This window comes from Pan paniscus, chromosome 14 (genome assembly GCF_029289425.2).
Source record: "Pan paniscus chromosome 14, NHGRI_mPanPan1-v2.0_pri, whole genome shotgun sequence".
In the NCBI taxonomy this organism is placed as follows: Eukaryota; Metazoa; Chordata; class Mammalia; order Primates; family Hominidae; genus Pan; species Pan paniscus.
Genome location: NC_073263.2, coordinates 29738454 through 29761719, shown reverse-complemented (window position 1 = coordinate 29761719; position 23266 = coordinate 29738454). Strand labels below are relative to the sequence as shown.

Below are 23266 nucleotides of genomic sequence, written 5' to 3'. Positions count from 1 at the left end.
GCTCCAAAAGTGAAGTGGTACCCATAAAGCAGGAAGCCTGTGTACTTCTTCCCCTAAAGTAGCTTTGGAATAAAAAGGCACTTTCTTTCTACCAGACCTTGCTCTTCTTAATTGGATTCGGAAGAACCTGCAATTCAGTGACATGGTGATTAGTGGAATGCCTGTTGGCCTAGTAAGCAAGTAACCTTTGCAAACATTTATAGGTTTGTGGGGTGTGTGTGCACATGTGTGTGGGGGGATAACTTTGGACCCTCTTGTTATTGCCCCATGATTGGTAGTTCTATTTCAAACTCTGTTTTTCTGCCTGCTTTCTTGGAGCTCCTAATAAGGCGATTGGAGTACAGACTCTTCTGCTTGGCAGATTCTCGTTTCCTCTCACCCCACCCATTTTGTACTTCAATATTGCAGTTTCCTACAGTAGGATGCCTGGTTTTTGGATGACATTAATAAGTTAAGAGCAGCAGATTTATAAACATGTGAGTTTCTTATTAGGCTAAAAGTCATTTGGTTTTCATTTTTTGTTAACTCTGTGTTTAATCATCCTAAAACCAAATTGTCTTTTTCAACCCAAATAAATGATTTCCTTCTTAGATCCAAGAGCTTTCAGGCTTTGAAGATAAAAGGACAGGCTGTTTCACAGCTCAAAACTTTCCATGACATGTTGCAGAGACAGGAAGCGAATTTGCAATCCTGGGCACATTCTAAGAGGTTCATTCCAGAGAGAGGTATCTGATTCAAAAGCAGCGACCCTTGCTTCCTAAACTGTGAAGGACACCCAACTGCTCCGTAGTCCTCCTCAGAGTCAGAAGTGAGCGTGCAATGGCACCGCACTGACACCAACACCCCCACTCGGCAGAGCCTGTGGAGGATGCACTGAGGAGCTAGACTACGGCCAACCACGATGACGTCGTAAAGGAAAGGGTAGCATCCGCTTGGAAAATGGGACACAGATATTTGTCAACAACACTAAAAATTAAAGGCCTCACACGGAAAAACTGGGTTAAAATACAAACTTCAATGTATTATTGTTTTATCTTCTCAAGGAGAACTGGGAAGTAATGATCCACACATTTGTCATGCTCAACAGAGCCTTAAGGGAAGTTAATACAGAGCATTAAACACCATCTATTAAAGAATCGCATTTCACAATAGTGAGTAAAAGGAAAAAACATTAGCAAACAAAGGAGGCCATTCTTCCCCCCAGTTTATTTTCATGCTCAAACTAAGCTATTAGTTACAAGAGGGGAAGAAAGACAAAAGTTTTTACAATTTAGGTATAATAGAATTGTTTTTCTCTTGCAACATACTGTTTTAAGTCCCTTTATTCAGAATGCCACCTTACAGTGATGCAATACAGAGGACGCTAACACTACATGCCTTCTTAGTTGTCAGGCAGGGACCCTGCGAGTCTTTTAGCCCTGCAAGACTACAGGGCCAGGTTTAGACAATATATTCAACTTTTAAAAAGTTACTGGACACAAGCAAAAAGGTGCCAATTCCCAGTTGAACCATTTTTTTTAATGGTCACTTGGGCCCCACCTATGGACGTCCGTCAGGAAACAGGCCTGTGAAGAAACCACCTGTGCAGCGTGTCGGTGAAAGAGGACAGAGGGCATCGTGGATGTCATTCAGCCTCCAAATGGAAACCTATAGATATGACACATGAAAGTGTCTGGACTCACACAGCCTCACTCTAGTGACTTCCGCTGGCCCCTGGACTTTTCCATTCAATGGACATTTACGAAGTACCTAGTGTGGCGGAAGACTGTCTTAAGCAACTGTCGGGTATGTGGAAAGGGAAGAAGACCAATTCCACTCCTTTAGTGTTTGTAAGAGACTAGCGTTGCACTTAAATGCATAATGACCCTTACATTAGCATAATTAATAGCACTCTTGTCACTTGCTAGAAATGCATCTATGTAGCTATTGAAGCCTTAAGCTGCTCACAGCTATTTGAAAGGTACAGCTAGGAGGCTGCCATGCAGGTGTGCCTAGCAGCAAAGGGTGAGGTTGCTGGAGTCAGACCCCTGGGTTCATGTCCCAGCTTCACTGCCACCTTGCCGCTGCAGGACCAGGGCAAGTTACTTGCCTGATATTCCTCCCGCTGGCTCCTTTCTTGTTAGGGCCAAGCTACCTGGAGTCTGGACTGCCGGGCCCCCCGGCTCTACTCTCTAACCACCACCTATGGACTCCTGCCTGCTTCGTCTTCATCAAACACCTCTTGGCATGCACGTCACTTTCTCTTTGGCCCAAAAATATTTAATGGCCCCCATAATGAAAAGTTAAATTCATTAGCAGGTTTAAATTAATTAAACAGGCAAAAAATAAAACTCACTAGCAAAGTATTTAAAACCCTCCCAAATGCGTCTCCTTTGTCTCTCCCCTGCCCCTTCTCGTTACCTTCCAACACACTGCTTTCTTTCTGACCTCCAAGCCTTTCTCAGTTTCTCCTCTCCCTAAAGTCTTGCCTTCCTGGAGCTCCTTGGCCACCTCGAGGACAGCCCCTGCATCTTAGAGCAGTGACTGCTGGCCTCACTTCCTTGACTTTGATTTTAGTTTTCCTGGAAACAACGTTGTCTTTTTCTACTTTCCAGCCCATTTCTCCTCACTGGACACTTGAGCTTCTTAGGAACCAGGCCGGTGCCTCCCATGCCTCCCGCCTTGCCTCCTGGCATCTCCAGCACCCACATAGCACCGTGTGGCCTCAGGCAAGGCTGCTGCTGGTGGGCTGTGTCCCAAGAGGTGACCAGGGCACTCACAGAGAATGCAGCTCGTGTACTCAGACAGGCATGGACTGGCCTTGTCTATTTTACTCTGTGAGCAGGTCTGAACCTGGAAATGCTCTTTTCTTTATTTTAGTCTTGAGAAAGATTCATTTTGTTGTGAATGCTGTCTCTACAAAGGGAGAGTCTTTGTTGGGACTAGGATAAAATTATCAAAATTAGTCCCAGAAACAGCAGTAATTTAGGAATGCCTTACCTTATCCTGAGGTCGTTTGTTCAGCAAAGGTTGATGTGCCTTGCTAGTGAGAAGCACCCTGCAAGCTATTGGAATCACCGTTCCTATCTTCCAGGACTGGGAAGAGAGGCAGATAAATGCATGGACATATTTTTTTCCAGAGTCAGAAGTGCTGCAGGAGCATAGGCACGTGGTGTGGGTGCCCCCGGGAGAGACACCTCACACAGTCAGGAGGGTGCAGGGAAATTTCCTGCGGAGGGGCTGTCTCAAAAGATGGACGGGAATCAGTAGAGAAGGGGAGGCAGAGAGGCTATACCAGGCAGAAGGAACGGTGGGTATGAAGGCCGGGAGGTGAGAAGAGAGCATGGTGCACTCTTAGAAACAACAGAGGAAGTTTAGAGCGCCACACGCACGAGGGTGGGGTAGGTGGTGCAGGGGCCGGATTATAAAAAACTGGCAATGCTGTGTTGAGGATTTAGACTCAGAATAGAGTATTTTGACAGGCAGCCTCTGAGACAGCTTCTGGGAAGTGTTCCCTCCTCTTCTATTTTTTGGAAGAATCTGTGAAAGATTGATGTTAATTCTTCATTAAATGTTTGGTAGAATTCATCAGTGAAGCCATCTGGTCATGGGCTTTTATTTCGTGGGACATTTTTTGATGACTAATTCAACATCTTTCTTGTTATAGGTATATTCAGATTTTTCTCTTTCTGAGTTTCAGTAGTTTGTGTGTTTCTATAAATGTGTCCATTTCATCTAGGTTATCTAATTTGTTGGCATATAACTGCTTGTAGTATTTCCTTCAAACTCTAGTTTTGCAAGTAATGCCCTTTCTCCGTACCTGATTTTAGTGATTTGAGTCTTCTCTCTTTTTTTCTTGGTCAGTTTAGTTAAATGTTTTGTGATTTTGGTGATCATTTGGTTTTATAGATTTTTCTCTATTTTAAAAATTCTCCATTTTATTTATTTTCTTTCTAATCTTTATTATTTTCTTCCTGATGCTTATTTTTGGGTTTAGTTTGTTTTTCTTTTTCTAATTTCTGAGGATGGAATGTTAGATTATTAATATGAGACTTTTCCTTTTTTCTTAAAAATACATGTTTACAGCTACGAAATTCCCTATAAGCACTGCTTTAGTGCATCCTTCATTGTTGCTATGTTGTGTTTTCATTTTCATTCATCTCAAAGCATTTTTAAATTTATTATGGGAATTGGCTCACACGACTTTAGAGGCCCAGAAGTTCCCTGATAGGCTCTCTGGAAGTCAGATTCTGCTCCATCCTCTGGGCCTGTTGTTGTTGCTGTTTGTTGCTATTATTTTACTCAGGGATATTTCTAAATATCTTCTGTAAAGTCTATATTCTTTATCATGTTTAGCCACTGAGCTCTATGCTCAATCAGCTCAGTGGTCAGTTAATGAATGGACAGAGGTTTCCTTGAACGCCAGTGACCAGTAAATCTCCCAGTCCTTGGAAAGCTGCTGTGTGTGCACGTTGGACACTCCTTCAACACTCAGCCAGGCAGTTGAAACTGTGCCTTAGCTTTCACTTTCTGGTTTTACAGAGCCCCAAGATCAGCCAGAAGTGAGCTCTTGGGGCCTTCTTAGGTCTTTTCTGAGCATGTGCACAGCCCTGGAGACATGCAGAGTCCTACACATGCCCATGACCTTCTTCTAGATGCCCAGAAAGTGGGTGAAGCTTGTCTAAGACCCCATGGAGAGCTCATTCCCCAGATTTTACTTTTATGGTTTTTGATCAGCTTATTGTCTGCCCAACTGTGATCCACAGCCTTAGGCAGCCACAAAGCACCCAGCCAGAAAGTTAAACAACAGTCTCTAATTTTTTTATTTTTATTTTTTTACAAACACCCCTGGAGAAAAGCCTTTTGCACTAGGTGAGCTCTAAGTCAGGTCTAATAAAGATGACCTTATAAGTGTGGTCTTCCAGGGAACTACTAGAGAGGCTAACTAATGATGATTCCATGGGAATGAGGCTTTAAAGGACCCCCGACTCCATTTCTCTCTCTCTAATAGCTACCAGGCTGCTGTCTTTTACTGTGATTGTTAGTTTTCTAGGGAACCACCACGTGGGAGATAGGGAGATAGGAATAGGGCAAGTTGAAACACCACAAAGTTTGTTGTTCATACCAAGACTCAGCCATTTTAATTAAATAAAAGCTTCCCAGATTATTCCAAGCCTTTGGTGGTTAACTTTCAGAGTTCTAGAAAAGTTGATTTTGACAATTTTTGCCAGTTTTCTTGCCTTTTTTTTTTTGAGGAGAGAATTTTTTGATTGTCAATTATTCATTGGTCAATTATTAGTCCATTTGGATGATCTGTTATCAATCAGTTTTATGTTCAGAGGATCACTCTGGTCCTAGTATGTGGAAGACACTGGGGTTTGAGGAAGGCTGGAGTGAGAGGATCGAGTTGGGAGTTTCGTGGTCAACAGGCAACAGATGATGGAAACCTGCACTGAGGCAGTAGCAGCGGAGACACCACCCAGACAGTTCAGATGTGCCAGATGATTACAGCTTGCCAGGTTCTGTGTTCAGTGCTTTGCTTCCTCTTTTGTACATCATCGTACCTATTTTAACAATGATAAAAGTATTAATACCTTGCCCAAGGTCACACAGCTAAAATGGGGTTAGAGCAGGTTTTGGAATCTATATTCGTGTGACTTTAAAATCCATGTTTATAATCACTACCCTGCATTTCTAGATGCAGGCTTAATGACTATAGTAAAAAAATTATTCATTTGACAAACATTTATTGATGACATGTTATGTGCAGGTACTATTCTGGGGGCTGGGGAAATAATAGTGAACAATATAGAAAAAACTGGCCAGGCATGGTGGCTTACGCCTATAATTCCAGCACTTTAGGAGGCCAAGACAGGGGGATTATTTGAGGTCAGGAGTTTGAGACCAGCCTGGCCAACATGGTGAAACCCCATCTCTACTAAAAATACAAAAATTAGCCAGGCTGGTGGCGCAAGCCTGTAACCCCAGCTACTAGGGAGGCTAAGGCAGGAGAATCACTTGAACCCAGGAGACAGAGGTTGCAGAGAGCTGAGATAGTGCCACTACACTCCAGGCTGGGCAATAGAGTGAGACTGCATCTCAAAAAAAAAAAAAAGAAAGAAAGAAAGAAAAAAACTCCCTGTTCTCATGGTGCTTACATTCTCATTGGCAAAGGCAGACAATGAAAAAGATATATATGCGTGCGTTATCTTACGTAGGGTAGTGACACATGTTAAAATACAATAAGGAGAGAAAGAGGGCATTGGGTGGGTGTGGGTGGATGTTTGTATTAGTCCGTTTTCACACTGCTGATAAAGACATACCCGAGACTAGGCAATTTACAAAAGAAAGAGGTTTAATGGACTTACAGTTTCACATGGCTGGGGAGGCCTCACAATCATGATGGAAGGCAAGGAGGAGCAAGTCGCATCTTATGTGGATGGTGGCAGGCAAAGAGAGAGCTTGGGCAGGGTAACTCCTTTTTATAAAACCATCAGGTCTCATGAGGCATATTCACTATCACAAGAACAGCACAAGAAAGACCTGCCCCCCAGGATTCAATTACATCCCACTGGGTCCTTCCCACAGCACGTGGGAATTCAAGATGAGATTTGGGTGGGGACACAGACAAACCATGTCAATGTTTAAATAAAGTAGCCAGGTAAGGCCTCACTTGAGAGCGATGTTTGAGTAAGGACCTGAAGTCGGGGGAGGAGTCACATGTATATTCAGGTGAACAGTATTGCGGGCAGAGGAAGTAGCAAGTGCAAAGGCCCTAAGTGGGAACAGCAAGGAGCTTGGGTGGTGAATGAAGCTGATTGAGCGCAGGGGAAGAGTCTGAGGAGATGAGGACAGAGAAGGAATGAGGACTCAGATCCCTCAGACCTTGCAGGCCACTGACAGGAGTTTGACTTTGCAGAGCGACGTGATTAGAAGGATGACTGATTTTTGTGTTGAGAACAGGGAGACAAGGCCAGAAGCTGAAAGGCCAGGCAGGAAGCTTTGCAGTAATCCAGGAAAGAGCAGTAGCAGTGTGGCCAGAAGTGGGAGCAGCAGCGAGGTGAGAAGCAGTCAGCCTCTGTAGACTGTATTTTGCAGGTGGAGCTTACAGGATTTACTGAGGGCCTGGAGGTAGGGAGTGTGGAAAGAAAACTGTCAAGGATGACTTCAAGTTGTTGGGCTTGAGCAACTGGAAGGATGGAGTTGTCCTTGCTGAGATGCGGCAGAGTGGGAGGAAGAGGTCTGGGGAATTGGAGCAAGGCTGAGTCTGGGGCTGTTTCGCTTGAGTTACTGATTCAACATCCTCACGGAGCTCCGTAGTAGGCAGATGTATAAACAAGTCTGTCGTTGAGGGAAGGCATGAACATATAGATGGCATTGAAAGCCATGAGTCTGGATGAGCAGGAGTAGGCGGGACGAGAGGACCCAGAAATGACCAATACCAGCCTCCCGGTTCAGGGTGTGAGGGTTGGACAGCATGGACGAGAATACTGGAGAAGCACAGCCCTCTGTCCCTCCTCAGCCTTGTCTCCCACCCTGTCTGCCTCTATAGAGGTATCATTGCATTAATGACATTCACATTAACAACCTTGATTCATAAATAGAAATAAATGAGCAAAGCAACAGCACGGGGTGAGGCTGAGCACCCAGGTGTGCACTCTGCGCTCGGTGCTCCCTCTTGGGCCATCTCAGTAAAGTTCCCTGTACTTCCAGAGGGCAAAGAGCTCTGACGTTAATTTTTAAAAGATTTCTACCAAAAAAAGTGAAACCTTAATTAAGCGTACATCTGAAATTCAAACAGATCAGCTCAGTTTTTGGTAAAATGAATTCACATGGACTAGCTCTTGCCCAGGGACATTGGATAAATGAGAATTGCTGCGTGTGAGTTAAATCAAGGTAGGGGGAGTTGGGAAGCAGGGGAAGGAATTCATTCAAGTCCTCCTAGTCCAGGATCAATGACCATCCATTCATTCCTCAGCACTCTCCCCAGGCTGACAATGGGCACGGTTTGCTGGAGAGAGTTCGTATTCCCTGCTCGTATTAATCTTCCCTTTCCAGGGAGCTTGCCAGTTTGCTGAGGAAAACGCACGTCCCGTCAGCATTGCGGATGTGAATGAGAGCTCTTTGTTCCTCTTGCTCCTCCTGGTGACTGGCCCTCTGCTCTCCCAGAGGGACACCATCTTTTTAATCATTTGCCACATACGGTTGGCTCAACCCAACCAAGCTTTTCTCTGTAGCATCTTGTTGCTGCAATCTGTGGTTACAGTTCTTAAAGAAGAGGATGTGTTTTTCTATCCCCAAGGAATGAAGATTTCCACTTGGCATTGTTTTCCACCATCGTGTTTTTGTTGTTGTTGTAGAAATGGAGCAGAAAATCACTGCTGTTCTTTTATTGCCCAACTGTCCATGCCACTTCCAGTCCTCGGGAAGAAAATTGTTTTTGCAAATTTTATTCAGACATTTGGGTTACTCTTTACTGAAGTCTTCACCATTCTTTCCTCTGACCAACTCATAATTCTGTGATGGAAAAAAAAACCCACTATTTTCATATGAGTGAAAAACCATCTGCTATTGTCTCCTTTCATTATTTTGCAAGCCCTCACTTTGTCACAGGATATTTATGAAACAGATGAAATGTTTATGCATATGTCATGCAACTTTACATTTTTAAAAAATTATTCCTGAGCTTTACCTACGTAGCAAACACAATGCTTATAGATAGTACTTCCTTCAATCTTCACAGCAACCAGGTGAGGAAACTTGTTTTTAATCCGATTTTATTAATGAGGCAACTGAAGCCAGAGAACTTGAATATCTTGCCTAAGGCCACACACAAGCTCAGCAGTGAGTGCTCTTCACAATGGCATCTGCTGCCCCTCATGAGATCAACTGCACCTCACAGCAAGAAGCTCTTATTTTCCAAGTTTGTGCATTTTGCATACCAATCACAATTTGAACCAAAATACTTCATGCTTCATTTTTGCCAAAGAGTTTAACACAGTGCATGTCAACTCCTAAAGAGATGCTGCACAGACTCATGCAACCAATTACACTAAGAGTAACAGGTTTGTGTAGGATGGTAAGGCTTAGAACTCCTTTTAAATGGTTTATTTTTCAAACCTGTAGCCCTGATTTAGAGCAAGCATTTTGTACCTCTTGAAAGTTTTTGATTATACAACAACCAAAGAATTATAAAATTTGAGCTATAGTAGCATGACAGGTTAACTCCAGCCAAGAGGCTCAGGTGAAAGAAAGATATGGTGGCAATGAGGAATTTCCATTAAATCTTAATTTCTTTCAGACTCCTAGCAGATACCCTCTCTAGAAGAAGGAGAATTGGTCAAAAATGTCTTAAACTCATTTGGCAGATATTGGGAGCACCTGCTTACTAAGGTTCTAGGTTGAATGATTAGGGATAGATTTTGACAACGTGCTTGACTTGGTCATAGACTTACATAGTTACACTGGACAAGTCACAGAGACATTTTAAGGGATAAGCAAGATATAAATAGAAGTTCTGTTTTGTCCCGTGACCTGCAGGATCCTCTTGATTGTCCCTGGGATGCAAGCGCCCTGCCGTGGGACCACTGCCTTCATGGTCACCACTTCCATCTCACTGATTCTTGTTTTTTCTAGGCTCTGGGAATCCACCTGCTCTTCAGATTGACACATTCTTTCGTTAGATATAAATACCTTCAATCAGATTACGGTGACGTCTCCGGGCCTTGGAGCCATTCTCTCTCTCTAAGCAAACTCTCTGCATCCTGACTGATTTACGGTTTGCCTCAGCAATCGGATTTCCTCCAGTTCTAAGCCCTCCAGGGCACATGTCAATCTCCTGTTAGGCTCGCAGCCTGCACTTTCCGTTTGCCTCCCAAGCTTTCCTCTGTGAAACCCTGTTCATTCTTCTCATGCATAATTTCCATTTCCCCACAGAGGCCGTAAACTCCACGAGGATATAGATTAATCTAAAATCTGTCTGTTTTCCTAGTGCCAAGTATGGTGCTTAGGAACAGCAGGGATTTCTTAAAGTTTGCTGATATTAGAACTTTCCACATCGACACGTGGTCAAATAGAAAACTCACAACTCATCATTGCTTCAGATCTTATAAATTCAAGTCTTGCAATTAAGCATAAAGGTAAATAGAATTCGAATACAATTTTTAAAAAAGACTTTTGCGTTAATAGCCTTCCTAGTTGCCCTTCTGGAAACTCCTCAGGAAGGAAAACATGTAAACGTCCTGACATGTGCCTGAGCTGAACTTTGCTCATTGATGGCTGGCCACAGTGTTTTAGTTCTTCCAAAAACTCCTCCTTTTGGTTTATTTGCCAACAGACTTCAGCTTCTTGAGCAAAGTGGCCTCCAGCCTCAACCTTAGCCTGGAGTTGCTGGAATTGGCCCTGAGGTGTTGCCAGACCTGACATTGAAAGAAGAGCAAAGGCAAGGCTGGAAGGATCTTAGGGAAGTTTCCACATTGAAGAGGTTACAAGAAAGAGGAAGCTCCCATAGTTCCTGCCCACAGGGAGAGACACTCATAGTTAATGAGCATCTGTTATATGCCAGGCACTGTTCTAGTATCTCTTCTAGTATCTAGTATCTCTAGTATTTTTCTCTGTATCACAGAGCTGGTAGGTGTGTGGTGGAGCCAGAATTGGAACCCAGGTCCATCGGACTCGGAAAGACCAGGGCTTCATCTAGCATCTCCTGCTAGGCCTGGGGATTCCAGAAAATGGCCCATTTTTTAGCATCTTTCCTTGACTCTTCTACCTCTATCAGAAAGTGTCTTTGCCCTGTTTTCCTGGTAGCATTCCTTTCTGATTAAGGTGGACTGGCAGTACGAAGGTTGTGATTAGTGATCGTGGGCCCACATCCCTCTCTGGCAACCTAGGTACATTCGACGCAGGTTTCTTAGGGCTATGCATAACACAACTGTGACAGAAGATATTTGAGGGCAGGCTAGCCTGTGCGGCTGATATAGTTTGGATGTTTTTCCCCTCAAAATCTCATGTTAAAATGTGATCCCCAATGTTGGAGGTGGGGCCTGGTGGGAGGTGTTTGGGTCATGGGGTGGATTCCTCATGAAAGGCTTGGTGCCGTCCTCGGTAATGAGTGAGTTCTTGTTCTGTTAGTTCACATGACAACTGGTTGTTGAAAGGAGCCTGGCACCGCCCCACATCTCTCTCTTGTCCCCCTGTCACCATGTGACATGCCTGCTCCCTCTTCACCTTCCATCATGATTGTAAGCTTCCTGAGGCCTCACCAGAAGCTGAGCAGATGCCAGTGCCATGCATGTACACAGCCTGCAGAACCATGAGCCAAATAAACGTCTTTTCTTTCTAAATTACCCAGCCTCAATATTCCTTTATAGCAATGCAAAACAGACTCACCAGGGGCTTTCTCAGATCATGTCACGTAAGCGGCCGTCTCTTGCGGCACACTTCTAGGCCTGTTGGGGTTTGTCAGGTTTAAGTCCTGGCAACAGTGGGAGACTAATTATGGATAATTACACTCTCCGCAGTCCTTACCTCGGGCTACATTGTAAAGACCACCAATGCACATAAGAACTGATTCTATTTGTTGCTTAATTAGAATGGAGGAGCAGTGAGCTGTTTTAAGAGAAATGTGTCTCTCCTTGTGCCGGCCCTTCCTTCAAGTTTAATTGAGATGTTTAGAGTTGTGGGTGCTTTTGAACATGATCTCAGTAAACTTTGCTCATTGATGGCTGGCCACAGTGTTTTAGTTCTTCCCAAAACTCCTCCTTTTGGTTTATTTGCCAACAGACTTCAGCTTCTTGAGCAAAGTTACTGATGAGGGTTTTGCCCAAGAAGCCAAAGTCTGTTGGCAAACAAACCAAAAGGAGAAGATTTTTGTCTGTTTGTTTGTTTTTTTGACAGAGTCTTGCTCTGCCGTCCAGGCTGGAGTGCAATGGCATGATCTCAGCTCACTGCAACCTCTACCTCCCAGGATCAAGTGATTCTCCTGCCTTAGCCTCCCAGGTAGCCGGGATTACAGGCACACACCACCATGCCTGGCTAATTTTTTATATTTTTAGTAGAGACGGGGTTTCGCCATGTTGGCCAGGGCTAGTCTCGAACTGCTGACCTCAGCAGATCCGACCCGCCTCAGCCTCCCAAAGTGCTGGGATTATAGGTGTGAGCCACCACACCCAGATGGAGTTTTAATACTGTACAAAATTGCACTCCTCTTCACCGAAGTGGGTTCAGGCGTCGTGTCATCCTATGTGTATCCTGTCCTCTGGTCTTTCTAAGCCATGGAAAAGTAGTCTCTCTGCTCTTTGAGCCCCATTCAACTTCAAAATGCAATAGAAATTTCAACGAGGTAGTACCTTTGTGTGTGCAGAACCCCATTGTAGGTTCAGTGATGGGACAGGTGGAAGGTGCTATCTCTAATGGTGACAAATGACAGGCTGCCCACATTCTGAACACTCGATGCTTTTGAAATGTCCTTACTTCATTTACTTCTTTTTTTTGAGACAGAGTCTCGCTCTGTCATCTAGTCTGGAGTGCAATGGCGCGATCTTGGCTCACTGCAACCTCCGCCTCCTGGGTTCAAGTGATTCTCTGTGCCTCAGCCTCCTGAGTAGCTGGGATTACAGGTACCTGCCACCACGCCCGGCTAATTTTTGTATTTTTAGTAGAGATGGGGTTTTGCCATGTTGGCCAGGCTGGTCTTGAACTCCCAACCTCAGGTGATCCACCCGCCTCTGCCTCCCAAAGTGCTGGGGTTACAGGTGTGAGCCACTGTGCCCAGCCTCATGGATGTCAATGAGGAAGGCATTGCTATCCCCATTTTGCAGATAAGAAAGCTGGTCGGGTGTGGTGGCTCACACCTGTAATCCCAGCACTTTGGGAGGCTGAGGCTGTTGGATCGCCTGAGGCCAGGAGTTCGAGACCAGCCTGACCAATATAGCGAAACTCTGTCTCTACTAAAAATACAAAAATTAGCCGGGTGTGGTGGCATGCGCCTGTAGTCTCAGCTACTCGGGAGGCTGAGACAGGAGAATGGCAGGAACCCGGGAGAACTGCTTGAATCTGGGAGGCGGAGGTTGCCGGGGAGACTCCGTCTCAAAAAAAAAAAAAAAAAAAAAAAACCTGAGGGTCAGAGAGCCTGAGTTACATGGTTGTTAGTGAAAGAGCCAAGATTTGAAGTCAGGCCTGGCCCCAAAGCTCATGCTCTTTCCACAGCCTTTGAACTCAGGTGACTGTGTGACCTTCAGTGCTGATGGGCATGGGGGTTGGGGATGATGGCTGGTGGCCTTTATTGCACGGCCATTGCGCATTAATCCTAGATTGACATACAACTCCTTGCCAAATCTGAGGAGTTTATTTGTAGTTCTTTCAACCTATCTCTGTATTGGGAGCTATAGTTTTGTTCTCTTCTCAATTGATGTTCTCTTCTCATCTAGCTCCCAGTCAGTAAACCCTGTCAGGTGTGTTTTAGGGTCTGACAGACATGGGCAACTTCACTTTCCTGTACCAGATGGTAATTTTGTTCATTTTACTCCAACAAGATGGGAATTAGAGGACATAAAAGACCAGCCAATAGGTTTCATGTTCCTTTTTATTTTTCCCCACTACAATGCAATGTCAAGTACTATCCAGGTCATACCTGCATGGCGGGATTCTTCAATGAGCCAAGCAGTCCTGGGCCCCAGAGCTGGGGCTGATCCTGTAGAGATGAGGGTGGACACGTCAGATTTACTCGTGCATCTCAGCCCAGTCTTTGCAAGAACAGTTCCAGCCCGTTCTAGCAAAAGAGAGAGAGAGTGTGTGTATGTGTGTGTGTGTGTGTGTGTGTGTGTGTGACCTTTTCCCCAGGGAAGAATTGTAGGTCCCTAGTAACATCTCATCATAACTTTATTTTATCTTAATCAGCCACAGGGATGAGTTTCTCTCCAATTCACTGATAGAGACATTGTCAAAAGAGCAAATATAAATGATTCCTTTTCTTTTGAGACGGAGTCTCGCTCTGTTGCCCAGACTGGAGTGCAGTGGCATGATCTTGGCTCACTGCAACCTCCACCTCCCAGGTTCAAGCAATTCTCCTGCCTCAGCCTCCAAAGTAGCGGGGATTACAGGCGCCTGCTACCACGCCTGGCTAATTTTTGTATTTTCAGTAGAGACGGGGTTTCATCATGTTGGCCAGGCTGGTCTCGAACTCCTGACCTCAGGTGATCTGCCCGCCTCAGCCTCCCAAAGTGCTGGGATTACAAGCGTGAGCCACTGTGGCCAGCAATATAAATGATTCCTAAAGAGGAATGGGGGAATCTTTAAGCACGGATTTGCTGGTATAGTATTTCTTCTCCCTTGATGCAGAGACATCACTCCTCCCTTGTGAAGAGCCCATAGTCTTGGCTTGTTGATCTCATTGGCTTCCCAAGAGAAGGATGAATCATTATGCGGTGGTGTCAGGGTGACTCCAGCCACATGGGGGGATTCCCCTGACTGAAGTGCTTCCCACAGAATGTGAAGATCTTAGGCTTTCTGCTTTTCTCATGTTACAAAGGAAGAAACAGAGACCCTCGAGGTGGTAGGATAAGTCAACGTCACAGGGTGAGCAGGAGAGCCAGGACAGGCCCCTGGCAGGGCACTGAGCTCCTCTGATGGGCCTTTGACTTCCCAGCAGGAAAATATCAACAGCCCTGTTTGTTCCATGTCCTCTGGGGACGTTTGTGAGAAAAGTCCATGCAGCTCTACACAAAAGCACAGAGCAGTGCTCTTTAAAAGAAGTGTTGTTCTAAAATAAAGATCTTCTAGGAAACTGCATCTCCAAAAGACAGTGTGGGGTGGTTACCGGAAGAGCGCTGGATGGAGGTCAGACCGTTTTGTCCTGTTTTCACCATGAATCATTTGCATGACCTTGGGGAAGTCATTTTACCTCCAGGGACTTTGGTTTATAAAATGAAGCAGTTGAGCTCGATGGGGTGGTTTTCCAATTTATCTGATGGTGGAGCAACTTCTGAAATTCCCCAATGGTGGAAAACTTTTCTTAGGAACCCAGTATATAAAACAGATAAAACGGGAGCTGCACTTGTTGAAGATCGGGTGAACACAGGGCCAGGAATCCACTCACTCTGGGCACCTTCCCAAACCCCAGACTTCCCAGGGACCCACAGGGCTCCACACAGTGCCGGAGTCGCTGCAGGCCTCCCTCACACACTGCCATATTTCTTACCAGGAGATGGCTCTCTTACCTCATTTCCAAACTGTACTACTTGGAGGAAAAGTTATTGATCAAACTAGTTTGTGGTCTTGCTGAGGAAAAATGCCTTCTGAACTCAGCTGGAGGAAACCACCAGGCAATGTGCCCTCATTGACCCTGCCCTGTGGTTTATAACAATGGGCCACCAGCATCCATGACTGGAGACCCTCCTCCCATTCTGCCATTCTGCCTCCTGAAGAATGCACTCCTAGACTAGCATGGAAGACATGGATCTTTTCTACCCCCAACATCCCAATGAGACCATCCTTAAATCAATGAAGCATAGCACTAAGGTCTGAATGTTTGTGCCCCTACCCCAATTCATATGCAAAATCCTAACCCCCCAGGTGATGGTATCAGCAGATGGGGCCTTTTGAGAGGTGATCAGGTCATGAGGACAGAGCCCTCATGAATGGGACTAGTACCCTTAGAAACGAGACTGCAGAGAGCTAGCCAGTGCCTACCACCATGTGAGGACACATGGAAGGTGCCATCTATGAGGAAGAGGTCCTCACCAGACACTGCTAGTGGCTTGATCTTGGACTTCCCAGCCTCCAGAACTGTGGGAAACAAATGTTTGTTGTTTATAAGCTGCCTCATTTATGGTATTTTTGTTATGCCAGCCCAAATGAAGAAAACAGAATATTTTTTTCTGTTTCAGAAAAAAGTTTTCTGAATTTTTTTTCTGTTTCAGGAAAACAGAATAATTTTTAAAATACCTAAATGAGCATTAAAGTAAAATAGGAACAGTCACTTCCAAGATGGTTGGCTACAGTGTTCTTCTCCAACTAACCCTCCCCTTGAGAACAACTAGAAAACTGCATAAAATATTTTCGAAACTCTGCTGAGGGTATCAGAGTGCTCCCAGGGCAGTGAGGACTTGAGGAACCAAAATCAAGAGGAGAAGGGGATCACAGAGAGGGTGCCGGACATTCAGGTCCACTTTCCCTGCTGAGGCATTTGCCAATTCAGAGTGTCGGTGGAGGGGCTGAGAAGCTGAGTAGAACTTTGGGCAGTCTCACAGGGCTGGGGAAACACACCTCAGTGTTCAGGCCCTGCTGTGCAGGAGGCAGCCAGGCAAGCACTCCAGACTTTCAGGTGGGGCAGCGGACGGGATATCCCCAGGCAAAACGCTGAACCGGAAATAGACCCATCTTCACAAAGACCGAAACCAGCTTTGAATCAGCTCATCCAGTCTGGCCTAAGACAATCTGCCCCTGGCCTAAATGCCTGCCAAAAGCAAAAGTAAATCCTCTGCAGGCAGGCAGATAACATCATCTAGTATCTCAGATTATATCAATGATGTTGTATTTAGAATATCTGGTATTCAAAACAGAGAGATAGGTGTGAGACCCAGTTTGGGAACTGGCCCTGGGGTCTGGTTCAGCATATGATTTCTCATGAGGTGGGCAGCTCTTTGCAGAGGGGCCCATGTGATGGTGCTAACAGTGTTAGCTGCGGTGCAGAGGATGGTGTGAGCTGTGCACACTCTCTCATCTTCTCCAAACAACAGCTCGGGTGTCGCCGTTGTGATCTTTCTCATTTCACAGGTGAGAACACAGGCTGGGGGGTTTGACTTATGTCTATCTGACTACATAGCCTGCTTCTCCGCAGGGGCTCTTATTTGTGAATGTTGTGGGGTGACGGGCTCAAGGAAGATACTCACTCTGCGACTTAGCTTCAGGGCCTGGCTTAAGACTTGTTAAAGGAAACACTCATTTATCGGACGTCACATGCAGACAGCTCCTGGGTCTAAGAGGTACAGAGCACCACATCTGCAGGGCGGCATGTCACACCACTTGGCTGGAGCTCCAGTGTCAACTTGCTGACGGCTGCTAATGCTGAGCAATGGTTGCCCGAACGTGGGACTGAATTCCTCCTCGTCTCCTGGGAGGCCGGCATGGAAGGTGAAGCAGATGCCTTCACACCTCTGGGACCATGGACTGGGGGCCCTGCAGTGGGTTTCCCAGGCACGCCCTCAGGGAGTCCAAGCAGAAACCTGGAGCCCCGAGAAAGCTCTCTTGGGAAGTCACTGGGAGCTGCAGGATGTTCGTAGCAAGCACCTCATTCAGAGGGTTTTGAATTGGGCTCCTTGGGCCCTGGAAGTTCTTTGGAGCAATGCGGGGTGGGGTGGGGGAAAGGGGACAGGAGGGCTCAGCCCTGCCCAGCCCCGGATAAGCAGTATGTTTCACCCTGATCTGCTTTTTACATTGATGTTACACATAAGATTTTATTGTTTAAAATGTTTAACTTTTTTTTAATTTAAAAAAAGAGTCCAACTCTTTTTTTAAAAAGCTGCAAGATGGCCTTTCTGATCTAAGCTTATTGGAGAGATGAATATCTCAGGCCCAGTGAGGGTAGCTGATGTCTCCACACACGGAGACAATGGCAGAGCCATGAGCGTGGTTTTTCCCGACGACTTCCCCTGCCCTGAGTCAGGCCTGTAAAGACGGTACTAAAATATACACTGGATGGTGTGTGTTGATGCTGAGCCTAGAAGACACGCCAGATTGTCCTCTACCCCAGACCGAAAGTAGTGACAGCCAGGCTCCAGAGGCAGGTATGGGCCAGCTAGTTATGACTGCGTTTTAATAGCAGGGCAGGGTTAAGGTCAGGAAGTTCTCTTCCTCTGAAATAGCTGGTCCCACAGCACAATGCCTGCTGGTCTGATGCCTAGGTCCAAGGCAAGAGGCGGCTTCCTCTTGGCCAGGACCTGCCTGGTCCTCAGCCTCCTTCGCTCTTCCCTTCCCTGAACCCCTTCCCAGAGTGGGGTGGGGGCAGGGGTCACCGACAGAGCCTCTTCTAGTTCTTATTTCCCCTTCCAGAGCCCTCCTCAGAACTCACCGGTGACTGTCAACAAAATGCCCCTAATTTAACTTTGGGAGTAATGAATCAATCTGGGTAAAATACCTATGCATTTTAGGAAGAAGAGAGAGCATTTCGGTGTCTCCTCCATCTTCTGTGAGTCGGGGCCTGCTCAGGTGGCCAGAGCAGGCACCTCAAGGAGAAATGCCTCAGCCTGTGTGGAGGTCACAAATTCCAAAAACATTCTTCTCCCCACAACTTTTTCCCCTTTAATGACACTTGCTATAAATTGCCAGATACTTTAAGTACTTAGGGCTGACTGCTTTTCCTCTTCCCAGCCACCACCCCTTCTGAGGGCAGCCCCGTGTCTTCTCTTCATTTCCATCCCAGCACACCAGCCTGCCACCCGGGCACCACCTTGGATGCTTCAGTCTCCTCACTCCCCACTTCCAGTGTATCGCCCACTCAGAAGTCCTTCTTGAGTCCTTTCCCTCTCCTCCACCCTCCTACCAGGGCTTTAGCTCAGGGGCACCCTCTTTTGCCAGCACACGCCCCTCTCCAGATTGACTGGCAGGTGCCCCCTCCATGGGGCAGAGGTAGATCACCAAGCTCTCATTTGGGCCACAGGCTGTCCTCCCAGCACCTCTGCATCGATGCTCATCCGTTCTGCCCATCACGAGGATACTGACTTCCCCTCCTGTGTGCTGGTATCATGCTTTGCCAGCATACACGACGGCAGAGGACACAGACCTGGACATGACTTCCTGGGTCATATAGACCAACTGGGGAGACCAGCAGCAGCCAGGGAGAAACACACCTGTGCTTTCTCCCGGTGCTCCATCCTCTAGATCAGGAGGCCGGGGTGTCCTTGAGGAGGAGGGAGGCTCAGAGGGGTGAAGGGGACAATTCAGCCAGGTGGCGAGGGGAGGGGAGATGCCAAAGGTCTGCAGGTGCGCATGTGCCCTGCCTGCAGGGGGAGGCGGGGTGAGTGGAGCACAATGGGCGGGGGGAGCCTGCTGAGGGCTGACACTGGCGAGGACCTGCGGGAGCTGGTGTGGGATCTGGAACAATCCAGCGTGAGGCCCAGGGTATGGACTTGGGGTCCGACTGCCTGGGTCCAAATCCGGGCTCTATCCCTCACTAGTCTGTGATTGGGCCAGAGCCTTCACCTCCCTGGACCTCCGTTTCCTCACTGTAAAGTGGGACGGTGTGATAATAGACATCTTACCTTCAGAGTTATGTGGGGAGAAGGACTGAACTGCGGAAAGCCTCTAGCAGACGGCGCACTGAACCGTGAGCGCGGTCCTGCTGACTGAGGGGCTCTGCGCAGCCTCACGGCCTCGCTGTGCTCTCAAGGCCGCTCGTGGTTGTGTGGAGATCACAGCAATGGGGGCGAGAGTGGACGCCGGAGTGCAGGTGGGGCTGGTGCAGACCTCCAGGTGCGGGTAACGGGGACTGGCCCGGGGTGGTGACGGGGGAGATGCAGGGAATGGGCAGACAGGAGAGATACTTGGGGCAAGAACAAACAGGACTCGCTGATGGAGTCGGTATGGGGTGGGGGTGCAATAAGGGACATTGACCCTCAGGTGTGTGGGCTTGGAAACTAGGAGCGTGACGAGATTGTGCATCTGAGAAGTTTCTCTGACTTGCCCAAGGTCACACAAGGTGTAGGTGGCAGAGCTGGGGTTGTTCTGACAACGAGGTGCGGTTCTTTCCTCTGCACAAGCCGGCTTCCTGGGATCGTGGCTCTTCTGGGGAGAGGGACCTTGGAGAGCGCCTGCCTTCGGGCAGGAGAATCTCCACTGGACGAGAGAGAATCTGGAGGTCAGGTGGTTTTCTGGAACGCACATAGCCAGGGAGGGGGAAGCAGGCAGGGGCTGCATCCGGCTGCCTGGGGTGGGCAGGCACTCTCTGTTCCATGCCACACAGAGAGTCCCCAAGGCCTTTCTGAAAAGCTCTTCCCAGCCCTTCCGTGATAAACAACCTGCTGTCCCCGGCTCCGGGCGGGAAGAATCTAAGGGGAGACGCTCCTCCGTTAGTCACGCAAGCTTGCCTGGGTGGTTAGCACAGTGAAGCCGACAAGCCACTAGGCAGGAAGGGCGGGAGCTGGCGTTTCAAGCACCGCTGCCCACCCGAGGGATGTGCAGGGTAGCAACAGCCCACGCCGGCGGTGGGGAGCAGCCCAGTCACCCACAGGAGCTTGTGAGGCCCGAGGAGTGTCCGTGTGGCAAGGCCCCTGCCCCAGCTTTTCATTTATGAAACAGAGCGTGACCTCCAGAACTCACTGGGATTCTGTATGACGGAGCTCCCCGCGTTGGGCAAGCAGGGTGACCCCGTCCTCCATCATGGCTCTCTCACTGTGACGCCGACCCTCGGTCCCCACGCTCGGCTTGCAGTAGAACGTTTCCTCTCTCCAGGTTGTCATGACAATTTTCACTGAGAAGCTGTTTCTGTAGAGGGAGCAAAAAAAGAAACAGGGGGAAATGCTTATTAAAGCCAGGCCTAGTGAGTCTGAGGATTTCAGTGGCGTCTTTACATTCTCAGTGAAGAAAAAGTGGAATTTCTGTCCTCTACACCAGCTGGCTGCTAGGAACTTTGCTGTTATATAGAGGCAATGCATGAAGTCCAGAATCCATTACATTATACTAATTATAGTAATAATGATAATAACAATTAAATGTGAGCCTTCAAAGGCAGGTCCCCTCCGGCAGAATCCATTAAGGAGAATGGGTGTAATTATTCGGGCAGTGGAGGCACAGTGCAATTTTAGGGGTGGTCAGTGTTATCCTGATAACAATCCCATTCTCTCCTCCTTCGTCACTGGCCATCTGGCCTTCCAGTGTCTTCTCCCCAGATCTCAACCATCTGTCCATCAATGTCTCACTAATTATTGCAAACAATTCTTTGTAAAATGAGAAGAAAGTAAAGGTTAACTTTCCCATTTTACAGATTAGTCATTGCCTTCCTGAACAAACAGTGAGGAAACCCAGGGGAGGTGACCCCTCAGTGAATGTATCCTACAGAAGAGCTGGACCTGGAACTCTGCTTGAGCAAGCCAGTGTAAAAATTACAACAGCTTACTGAGGTTTCTATTTTTCCTTATTTTTCTCTCTGCACTAAACAAACACACATTCATTGTGGTAAATCTGAAATACATAGAAAAACCTAAAAGAAAAATCACCCCAAATCTCAATGTCTGGGATTAAACCTAATACTGAGGAATACCTCGTCCACCCAAGCTTGGTGGCTGATGTGAGTCAGGTCAGGAGGGATTGGGAGGTACAGTTCTGTCTTCACACCCCCCTCCTGGCAGGCTGCAGACTTCTGGAGCTGCATCCATACCCATACAGCTCTAGAACCTCCGCCTGTGTGGGGTTGCGTGTCAAACACTGGAGCTTCTGGAGCTGCCTGGGCTTTGGCTCATTAGAACTCAGGGATGAAGTAGAAACTGTAGGTCCCTGCTGAAGAGCATCCAGTCTTTCCATTCATCCGTTAAGCATGCACCAAGGCATTGAGAGGATAGAGATGATGTTGTGAGGATACAGATAGAGATATAAAGAAGCTGTAGTCCTTATCTTTAAGCAGCTTGCAGACTAACTTGGGAAACAGATGCTTGAATGAACTAGTAAAACTGTGCTCAGCAATGCGCTTCATTTTACAGATGAGCAGAGGGAGGCAGAAATGCAACGTGGTTGTTAGGGTCTGAGTGCAGCAAGTCCCCATTTCAAGATCAAATTTCAGGTGATAGACAACCTCCAAGGTAGCCCCCAATGACCCTTGATTTTTGCACCTCATATGGTCTCTTCCCACGCTGCATCAGGGTTGGTCTGTGAGGCCGGCTGATGTGGCAGAGCTGATGATATGTAACTTCCAAGGCTGGGCAGGAAAGGCATTGAGGCTTCCACCTTGTTTTGTGGATCACTTGTTCAGAGGGAAGTCAGCCAAAATATTCTGTGAATTCTCAAATAGCCCTGTGCAGAAGCTGATATTGAGAGCATGGAGGCTTCCTGCTAAAGGCCAGCATCAGCTTGTCAGCCACACAGGTGAGGCTGGGAGAGGATCCTCAGTCCTGATCAAGACTTCAGATGAGATCACAGCCCTGGATAACATCTGACTGCAACTTCGTGAGAGACCCTGAGCCAGAGCCCCCAGCCCAGCCACTCCTGAATTTCTGGTCCACAGAAACTGTAAGAGATGTAAATAAATTATTATTGCTGCTTTTAAGCCACTAAATTTTAGGATGATTTGTTATGTAGTATTTGACAAAAAATACAGTATCTCTAGTTTCTCTCCCCCACATACACAGTGTTCATTTTGTGCCATACACCAGGCTAAGGGATTTGCATTTGTAATCTGATTTAATCCTCACAACAGTAAGGCGGTAATGCCTATGAGGTGAGTATCAGTCTTATTTCCATCTGACAGATGAGGGTGCGAGGACGTAGAGAGGGGAAGGAGTTTGCTCAAGGTCAGGCAGCTATAAACTGGCAGTGCCTGCATTTGAACTCAATGCTGCCTGACCCCAAAGCCCAGGCTCTTAACCACAACAGGTCTTATGTTTTCTTGTAAATGCTCAGCCTAGGAAATATTTGTTGATGTTATATGCCACAGACACTGCCAGAGCCTGAGATACGCACCTGTCCCATGGTGCTGAGGGTGGGCTCTGGCAACATGATCGTAGCTAGTGGCCTCTCATTGAAGGCCCCAGGCCCCCTTCCTCATATCAGACCCTGCCTCCTTTCTCCGGATTCCAGGCTGCTGACTCCTTGGGTCTCTTTCCCCCACTGCTCCCTGACTGGCAGCAAAGAGACACAGGGTCTCCGCTGTCCCCAAAGACACACCCACAGGCCGTGTCTGTGGGAAGAGTTTTCTTGGTCACTGCCAGAGAACATGCTGGGAAAATGAAAATAAGCAACAGTGGAGAAGTCGTAAAGGTCACAGAAGCCCATAATGTTTCTGGAGTCCTGGTCCTTCACACAACATTTGTTACAAATCTGCCTTGTGCCAGGCACTTTTCTGGGCAGGCGGCGCAGATCGGTGAAGAAAGCAGACAGTGGTCCCACCTCGAGGGAGTTTAAATGGAGAGAGAGGGCAGTCAACAGTCATCTAAATTCGACAGGCTGCTCAGGGGAGAGTGCTGTGGAGGACAAGAAGGCGAGCCGAATGAAAGCGGCTGCGTGTGCTGGTGAGGCAGGACAGGCTGGGCATTGATCAAGGGGCTCATACAGAGGGCGAAGGGGTTGGTAGAGTGACTGACTG

At 47.2% G+C, this 23266-nt stretch overlaps 1 protein-coding gene and 1 long non-coding RNA gene across 4 annotated transcripts; one reads left to right on the top strand and one right to left on the bottom strand.

Moving 5' to 3' along the window:
- Positions 1–2999: 2999 nt before the first annotated feature.
- On the bottom strand, positions 3000–21378 carry LOC134728792 (mucin-2-like). Of its 3 annotated transcripts, XR_010109600.1 has the most exons (4): positions 21233–21378; positions 19236–20457; positions 13610–13747; positions 3000–5543 (listed from the first exon to the last, which is right to left on the bottom strand). XR_010109600.1 is itself a non-coding variant. In XM_063595694.1 (2 exons), the coding sequence occupies exon 2, from the start codon at positions 19888–19890 to the stop codon at positions 19279–19281; it is 612 nt and encodes a 203-aa protein (XP_063451764.1). In that variant the 5' UTR covers positions 19891–20457; positions 21233–21378. The 3 variants fall into 3 exon arrangements, 1 of the variants encoding a protein (XP_063451764.1); XR_010109599.1 differs by lacking the exon at positions 13610–13747; XM_063595694.1 differs by lacking the exons at positions 3000–5543; positions 13610–13747 and having other exon boundaries at positions 19279–20457.
- Positions 19728–22240, top strand: LOC134728793 (uncharacterized). The gene is made up of 3 exons (XR_010109601.1): positions 19728–19831; positions 20957–21092; positions 21977–22240. It is a non-coding gene; the product is annotated as an uncharacterized LOC134728793 (long non-coding RNA).
- The last annotated feature ends 1026 nt before the right edge of the window (positions 22241–23266 follow it).

Excerpts from the sequence above, each read along its gene's own strand:
- LOC134728792 (XM_063595694.1), bottom strand. The coding sequence starts at position 19,890 with ATGCAGCCCCTGCCTGCTTCCCCCTCCCTGGCTATGTGCGTTCCAGAA.